The 9,170-nt window shown below is 50.0% G+C and overlaps 1 protein-coding gene across 1 annotated transcript; it reads right to left on the reverse strand.

Annotated features, from left to right (window-relative positions):
- Positions 1 to 3,114: 3,114 nt before the first annotated feature.
- Positions 3,115 to 6,046, reverse strand: BATF3 (basic leucine zipper ATF-like transcription factor 3; the record flags this gene model as incomplete). The annotated part of the gene is made up of 3 exons (XM_080614993.1): positions 3,115 to 3,300; positions 5,525 to 5,629; positions 6,008 to 6,046. 3 exons carry the CDS (start codon positions 6,044 to 6,046, stop codon positions 3,115 to 3,117), a joined length of 330 nt encoding a protein of 109 aa, XP_080471119.1.
- Between the last annotated feature and the right edge of the window lie 3,124 nt (positions 6,047 to 9,170).

Raw genomic sequence — 9,170 nt, forward strand, 5'->3', positions numbered from 1 at the left:
AAATACCAAATGCAGATGGGATCAGCAGGTATTGCAGATGGAGCAGCAAACTACTGTAAAAGATGCCAGGGAAAAGAACATAAAGTCTGTCGATTAGGCTGGTTTAAATGGGTCTTTTAAAAGGTGCATTTTTAGCAAGATTCTGGATATATATGAGATAAATGTTCATTTTCATGTTTATATGTTTATCTTTATTCATGCTTATAAATGTTCACAGACATGAATGTAAAACATCAGTAGGAAGGAACAAGACTTTCTAATCAGCTCCCTTGAGATATAATAGTTGATCTCTCTTATACTCACAATAGCAGTTTTGGGAAGCCTGACTTTGTCTTGCTGTTCATTTCTATACCTTTGGAGGCTAAAGCTATCTTCTCAGGATATAATCCATTTAAATCTGACCCAACGACAACTGAAAGCAGGGAATAGACAAATAGCTGGATTGGACCCCGTCTGCTCCTGCAATGGATGCTTTTATCTGTGGGTAAGTTTGCACTGAGCATTTTGCTTCTTCATTAGTCACAGACAATACAAAAAGGAAATCCACACAAACCAAATCTAGACAAACTGTAACCCTCATTGTCAACATAAGAGGCAAAACCCAGCTTTCTTGGCAACCCTCATCTATGTTACACATCCGCAAACAAGACTTCAGTTCACAGTGCTCCTCACATGAGCCACCATCTGAATATAGAAGAGCTCTTCCTGGTATACCTATGTCTGAATGTAATACATTCACAGGGAACAAGCTGAACTAACTGGAAGCTTTCTGAAGCTAAAATACATCAAGCAGTGTTTCAGCCATACATAGGTATGAAACACTTCTTGTGATGGTGTAATACCCTGCTGCAAAAATAGAGCTTTGGATTTGAAAAAGAGCTTCCTGTTGCTTCCTTAGCAAATGGACCTTTTCCTTTCTGTTCTCCTTTCTGGTTCCCTATTTCTGCACCAATTATCCCAGGCTCCAGAACATACTTTCAGTTTTGAAACTTGTCTCAGAACATTAGTCACACAGTGTACTGTTTGCAAGAGACAGCTCAGTTAATCTATTAAACAGAAGAATGATGCGTAAGGCCCTTTGGAAATAGTGCTGGGAAAAAAAGTGATGCAATGGATGAAGGAGGAAGCAGCAGCTCAGGCCCTGGGGAGTTCAGAGCCCACTGTCACTAAGGGACATGATGCACAGGCTGGATCTACACTTTGCAGCTGTATAAAGGAACTGGTGGCAATGAAGGCCCCTGCAGGGCTCTCAGTCCTTCCAAGCAGCGTAACCTGGGGCTAGGTTGCTGTTGCCAGCACACAGGCTTGCTGTGGGTTCTGCTATTTTCCCCTGTACACTCTGCATAGACATTCTGCAGTCAATAAACCAAGAAACTCCAATGCAGAAAGAGCGGACTAAAGCTTGCATTGCAGAACAGGCACAGTGCTTACTGATGGAGTGTACAGTGGAACTTGGATTACCAAATGATAAGCTGGAACCAGTTTCTGGATAGATGTTTAGAAGAATAAATGTGTAAGGGGGAGGATTTTACACAGAAAACTAGATCTCTGCTTCTAGAAGCAAGCATCTTTAGAAGGATTCTGCTGGGATGGAATGTCTTAGACAAGGTGATTGATCTTTCCTTCCATTTTCAAGGGGCTGCAGGACTCCATAGGACAGACCATGCTTTTGCACCAGCCCCGACCTCCACTAGCTGCTTTCCATTCCCAGCCTCAGCTCAGTTGCACATACCCAGTTAAGAGATGTGAGACATCCTCACTCCATCCTAAGCTATAGCAAATTCCTCCCAGAGTGAATGCTGTTCCTTTCCCCTATACCCCTCCTTCTCCATGACACCTCTACTGTACCCAAATTGCACAGCAGCTTCCAGGGCCAAAAGGTGAGCGGATAAAGATGCTGAAGATCCTTTCTTACAGGTGACATGCACATGGGTATGAAGAATGTTATCCCCTTTAGAAGGTAAAGTTGACCACAGGGTTTCCCCAGTTCCATTCTACTTGAGAAGCTAAAGAAGAAACAAAGATCTTTCAGCCATTGCAGATCATATTCATTCTGCTGATAAATGCTATGATCCTGGTGAAGAAATGAATCCCATGGATTGAACTGAAAAGGATCCAAATGCTGAGGCGAGAGCTGGCAAAGGGGTCAAGCTTCTTATTATCCAAAGATGCTCTTTGACTGGGAAATACTGTGAGAAAGCCACTCTGTTGGATCCCCAGCTACAGCAGTCCCATTTCTAGAGCCTGGCACTACTAAGAATTATCAGAGAAAGGAAGCACATTCCTCTGTATATTTCTCACCAACATTGTCATAGTTCTAATAGAGAAAATGTTTTTCTTGCAAGCAGTTATCAAACATCTTCAGTGTGGACGCAGAACAAAATGCTTTGCTAAACTCCATTTGTTCTATCGATAGACATCACTTTCCAGAAGCAATATGCAGGATGAAGGATTTTTGGGATATAAAACACTCCAAAAACTAACATTGGCAGGGTGGATGATTGGGGATATTAAAGAAATAAAGATTGGGAAAACTCATTTGATGCAACACTTCTAAAGAGGAAGCAATGAAGAGGCAATCAGCAAATAAGCAGCTGACAGAAAGATCAGCCTTAGACTTTGGATTTGAACAGTGAAGAAAAAGTAGAGATGTTATAAGGACACTGAGTATTGAAGAAGGTGGAGAACATCACAAAGATAGGACATTGCTTTTATTAACCAAAACTGTTTAAAGGAAAGAAAAAACAGCAGCCAGCACATGATACACATGGGTGACAAGTGACAAAGGGTTACTGGCAGTGGACATGTGGGGGAAAGGCATCCCAGCCCAGGGTGAGTCTGTCTCCATTCCATTGCGCGATGGTGGACTTTCCACTCTGCCATGTCTGGATGCAAAACCATGGCTCAAAGATTCTACCAAATAAGAAGTCACAGTTCAAATTGTCTTTTATCCATACTGGTGTTTTCCTGAGATTCAGAAGACTATAACACTTCAACACGGAGAACAGCTGTATGGTCGAGTCCAGCCCCCTTCGACGGAAGACCTGTGCCATAAGCAGGCAGTTCTTCAAATCTCCCATTAGTGGCACTTTCACACATCCCATTTAAAGGCTTTCATCTCGGCAGGCAGCTGGTGAGCGCATCGGGCCTTGGTACGGTCACAAAGTTCATGGTGCAGTGCAATAGTGGACAGATCTTCTCATGGTCCTTCAACACTTCACTCAAGTGTTTCATTTCATCTGTTAGCTTTACAATTTCTCTTTTCAGAGAGGTATTTTCTTGCTCAAGAGACTCGTATTCCTGGAAAGAGAGAAAAACAGAAAGCCTGCTCAGAGTCAAAACATCCCTTTCAGTGCTTCCCACCTCCAGTATATTCATGTAACTGTAGAAAAACTGTTGTTGTTTCTTGCTACAACACACAAAATGCCAAGGAAAGACAGACACAGCCTGGGGAAAGTGCTTTACAACCCGTGCCCCAGCCATGCAGTGGTCTCTGAAGACCAGGAGATGCTGCTGGCCCTCGGGGATCCCCATCACCTATGAGTGGCTGTGTCCCCACTGTGGCTGGTGCCAGCCCTGGGCTGCTCCTGTTGGGAAGAGCTGAGCATGGCAGCACTGTACTGTCAGAGCAGAGAGAATGAAAGCACTGATTGCAGGTAGGTGCTGGGAAAAGCTGGGTCCTCGCATTGCTGGTGAGGAAAGGGGCCAATGTGGGGAAAGGCCATTTACCCAGTGCACACCTACCACAGCCTGCCCAGTGCCACCGGCTCAGATGCCAGGAATCAGGAGCAGGAGGAGGGGGGTGTCATGCCAGCTTGCTCCAGCCCCACTTTGTCACCAGAAGGCCTGAGCACTGCCTTGGATATTCCTGACCTCAAAAGCAGAGCTAAAGGCTTCTCTAGCAGTGAATAAGCAGCTCTGAACTGCAGGAGTGTTGAGCTTTGCAGCCCCCATCTGTGATGGATGCAACACACACATGTCACAGCTTTTAGGAGCTGCGTGTCTCAAGTGTCCCTGGTGCCAAGCCTTTGCATCCCAAAGAGGAGAGAGCTACATCAGAGCCAGCCCACGGAATCTGCCCTCGCTGCTGGCCCAGGGCTCAGCACTCACCCACTCAACCTCACCTCCCTTCCAAGGCCCTTTTATCAGGCAGCAGGGACGTGCAGCGCTCCTCGGGGCAGCCTGGCACTGCCTCTGCTGCCCTTTGCTGCCAGAGTTTGGATGCCCTTCATGCCCTTCGACCACCTTCCACCTCCCACCTCCCACCCACTGAGTACAACAGGCAGAGTACAACAAACACATTATGGTAGCCAAACTCCAGCCCGTTGTCCATCCCTGACTCTGCTCTCCTCTTCTTTCTCCATGGGGTTGGGTTTTGGAGTAAGTGTTACTCTCCCATTGATCTGCCCCATTGCAGAGACTATCAGATAGCTCTTGCTAAGAATGAATGCCCATCCAACCAGATCTGCCTGCTCGTGGGGACACCAGCGTGCCCGAGAATGAAGTGGCACAAAGAAGATCCTCAAGTTCAGGAGGAACATCAGAGCGGCTGCAGGATGGGCACAGAGCTCAGAAAGGATTCCACAAAGGCCGGGGGTTGCCCCTTTCCAGAAGTACCGGCACCTGGCTTTCTCAGGCGCTGACTCAGAGGAGATCAGGGAAAAACCAAACCCAAAACTCCCCGCGCTGCCCCTTTTGGCCTCTGCTGAGGGCTGGCAGATCCTTGCCGCTGAGAAAAGCCTGTGCTGAGCCTCCAGAGCTGAACAACGGCCTCTGCCACAGCCACAGCAGCACTAATTCTTACCCCAAGAGCCCTGGCTACAACAAAAGCACTGTTGTGTGAGGTAACATCCCAAAGCAGATAAAGGGGATTCCTGTCCTCCAGCATTTACACTGAGGACGTGAAAAAAACACAGCACATTGTAGATATTGAGAAATATTACGAGTTTCTGGAAGAAACAGTTACTTTCATGATGGATTTTTTTTTTGAAACACCCACTATTATCTATCAGAGCACACAAGCACCACTGTAACTGAACCAAGCTCTCACGCTTGGAGGCTTTCAAGTTCCTAAGAAGTCTGGGTATTCCTGGCTCACACTGTTGTTTTAGTACTGGCTTGAGCCAGCACTGCCAGAAGCAGCATGGTCCCCTCCTCCTCCATCACCTTCTCCCTCATAAGGCAGCAAGCGTTCACCTTGCAGTGACAAGCTCAACGCTAATCCAGAGCAAAAGGGGTTTGGTGCATCCCACAGGAACCCTGTGCTCCGGCTCACTGGGTGGGCACCGAGCAGCACAAGAAGCTGAGGCCAGGGCAGGATCACATCCCCTGACAGTCACAGGTGGCAGAGCTGTGCTGTCCCGCACCACCAGGCACCCGCAGCATGTGTGTGCCTGCCTCACACCACAGCTCTGAGCTGGGGGAGCGTGAAGACAGGCCCACACCTCCTGAAGAAGTCCCTTTCATGGTGAAGTCTCGCGCTCGGTACCAAGCCGTGCCTGCTGAGCATCAAGCACCCATTCACCTCGTGAAGTTTATCTGCTTTCTGAGTTTGCTTCTTCCGGCTCCTCTGTGCAGCCACTCGGTTTTTTTCTCTCCTCCTTACCTTCCTGTCATCTTCTTCATGACTCTGCAAGACATAAGCCAGAGCCTCTGGGCTAGTTCTTAAGGTGCAGTTGGATACACCTGAAGTCAGGGATGCAACTGGTTCTGAGAAGGTGCACGTACTCCCAGCATCACCACAGCACCTATCCCTGGGCTCTCACAGCCCACTGAATGCCTGCGAAGGGTAATGCATCCACTGCTTCTCCTGGCTGCAGGAAGGGAAGGGAAGGGAAGGGAAGGGAAGGGAAGGGAAGGGAAGGGAAGGGAAGGGAAGGGAAGGGAAGGGAAGGGAAGGGAAGGGAAGGGAAGGGAAGGGAAGGGAAGGGAAGGGAAGAGCTGCCCGGCTTGTCTCAGCCCCATGCGCCCTCCCGTCTCCAGCGTCGGGCCCCATGCCTGTCCGTACCTGCTGGCTGCTGCCCGCCGCCGGGACGGCGCACGACATCCCGCCGCCTGCGGAGCGCCCCGGGCGCTGCTGCGCTCCCGCGGGGCGCGGAGGGGATGCGATGGGAGCGCAGAGCAGGGCAGGACGCACCGCCCCGGGCAGCCCGGCACCTGGCACCCCCGGCCCGGGGCGGAGCTGCCGCCCCGCACCGCCCGCATGGCCGTCACATGGCGGACCGGGAGCGCCCGGCCCCCCGAGCCGGTGCCCGTCCCCCGGGACGTGCCAGTGCCGGGAGCCGGGGGGAAACCCGCACCCCCGGGGCACGGCGCTGCCGGGCAGGAGCTGCCTGAAAATCCCCCGGATTGCCCCGGCGGCCCGAGCCGCGCTCTCGCCTCACAGGAACCGCCTGCGGCTTCCCTTCTCCCGTCCTGTCCCCCCGCTCACCTCCCGCCGGCCCGGCCCGCCGCGCTCCGCCATCGGCCTCCGAAGCGGTGCGAGCTCCGTGCAGTGACAGCCAGGGCTCGCACGGCACCGGCGCTGGGATCGAGCGATTTTCACTTTCGCTACTCGCCCGGTTCCTTTAAATCATCAGGAAACTCCACAGGCTTCTTGTAAAGGCGAAGCCGGGCGAGGGCTGCGGAAAACGGCGTTGCTTGCAGACAAAAATCTCTCTGTGCGACCACAACGTTTCCTCCATCCCTCCAAACCCTTCCCTTCTGTTTTAAGTGAACCGGTATCCTGGCCCCCTGCTCCCGAGCAATGGGAGGCGTTCACAGCAGCAGGTACTTCAACAGCATCCCTGCTCTACCATTCGTATCCGGTAACCAATGCACATTCTGGGCCGTGCTCAGCTTTCATAGATTTATAGACTCAACCAGGTTTGAAAAGACCTTTAAGATCATCAAGTCCAACTTTTACGTTAGGACTGCCAAGACCATCACTAAACCATGTCACAGCTCTGAGGGGCAGACACAAAGGAAGGCAAAGTGCCCCCAGAGCGGAGGGCACTCAGTCGTAAAGCCCCAGGTATCTTCTTATATTGGTCACTTCTCTCTTCTTCTGGTTTTCCCAGGAGTTTGAGTCATGCAGCTTCAATGAACGTGAGGTTACAAAGTTTGCAAACTGAGCAAACATCAGCATCTGTTATAAACCTTCTTTTAGGAAGATCTGGCTAACAGTGCCAAAGGTGGGAGAAATGTGCTGCTTGGGACTCCAAGAGTCTCTGCCACAGGTTTCTTGTTGACCTCCAGCAGCATCAGTCAGCATCACTGAGAAACCTGAGCAGGACTTCCGCAGAGGCAAGTGCTTCTCCCTGCTGTTCCACCCCAAAATAGCTTGTGTCTCCATCCTCCTGCTACCCAGAGCTCCCCTGAGCACTGACCTGTGTGCCTTCCTCAGCCTAAGAACCATGGGGACTCACTTCAACAGGGAGCCCTGACGTCTCCTATATCCCCAGGCTGTGCTGGCTCTTCCAAACATCTGACAAGAGCATTCTCAATCCCTGCTTTCTATAAAAGAGGTCTTGCTTCTCCCTTCCTCCATCACCCAGCATGCGGAGGAGGGATGCTCACCAGGGGGATGTGATGGATGTGGTAGGAGGTGTGGGTACAGCTGACGGGATCCAAACCAATATCAGCAGGAAAGCAGCCCAAAGCAGTGAGGGATTAGAGGGTGAATTGCTCTCAACCCCTCCTTTGAAACAGTCCAATCTTGTACTAACTGCATGGTGATGCAGTTAAAGGAGTAGAAAAATGGGCACAAGCAGTGTTTGAGCAGTTGCTTAAGAAATAAGCAGTGGGCTCCTTGTAGCTTAGGCGCAGTTGGAATAAACAGGACCAGAAGATGACATTTCCATAAGCTCAGGGAACAGGTATACTCTTTTGCAATAAAATCCACGAACCGCATGGACAAAATACCTCAATGGCACTTTAGGGTGATCTGTGGGGAAAAAAAGCCCCTTCCACAGCAGGACTTTGAGCTGACCCCATATGGAGCTCTCATGCTGTTCCAGGAGCCGTGCTGACCGCAGGCTGTCAGCAGCACCAAGTCCTGAGCAGCTTACTAAGAATTTAGCATCTGCTTCATTGAGTAACTCCTGGCACCTATAGAGGAAAGAGGTTTTCAGGGTCCCACAAATACAGGACAAGTCATGGGACAGTCCCTGGAGCCCAAATGCAGCCTGATCTTGTTCAAAGTGACAAAGGAAACTAAAAGTCAGAATTTGCTTGTGGGAACATTTCTGCTGTGTATTAAAGCTATCTCTGGTACATCTGTAGAGATGCCTACACAGCAATTCCAGGTAACACAGCAGTAACAGCAGTGCTGTCTCGATGCACGAGAGAAAACAAGCCTAGAGAGGAGCACAGTCAGCTGAGCTTACACTTTATAATGGCAGTTATCAGTGATTGTTGTCAGCACTGAAGCAGCCTACACACAGGCAGAGGAGAGCTGCTGAGCACAGCTCAGCACAGCATGGGTCAGAGCACCGCAGCTTCCTGACAGTGTCCATGGGAAGCTTTCTGGATGAGGAGCTTCCCCGCGTGCTGTTTGTAATTCCCTGTGCTCAGAAACTACACAGAGCCAAAGTGCACGAGGATACTGCTCCATTGTGCAACTTTCCACCCCATGAGCGACAAGCGCATCACTGACAGGACACGGTGATGAACAGTGAGATGTTCCACCTCATCCTAAGCAGCCAAGAAACTCAACCTTGGTGTGCAAACCTTCCCAAGCACCCACCACCATTCAGCTGTCTTACAAAATCCAAAGGCTATATAAAGAAAAACTACCAGACATTTCTTGATGCAATACCAATTGTGCCCCAAGCTAAAAATAAGGCGTTTGGATGTTGTGACATTTCAGTGGAAGCCTTCATTAGCCCCTCGTCTTGCACAACACTGCTGATTTCTATGAAAAGTTAACTGAAGGACAAAAGGTGACTGGAATGGGAAAACCTGGAGTATTTGATGTGTTTCTGCCAGTGGGAAGAGCAGATTCCCAGGCACAGCTAGTCACAGATACCACTTGCTATAGAAATGAACAGCAAGCTGAACATTCAAGTGCTTAAGCTCAGCTCCCCTGAGAACTTGCATTTAAAGGGAGGCTCTCTGACACCCTCCCTCACCACTTGGCCAACAGTAGCCGCCAGAGGGTTTTAATTTCATACTTTATACACTGCACTTGG

The sequence above is a fragment of the Psittacula echo genome (genome assembly GCF_963264785.1).
Source record: "Psittacula echo genome assembly, chromosome: 4".
NCBI classification, from domain to species: Eukaryota; Metazoa; Chordata; class Aves; order Psittaciformes; family Psittacidae; genus Psittacula; species Psittacula echo.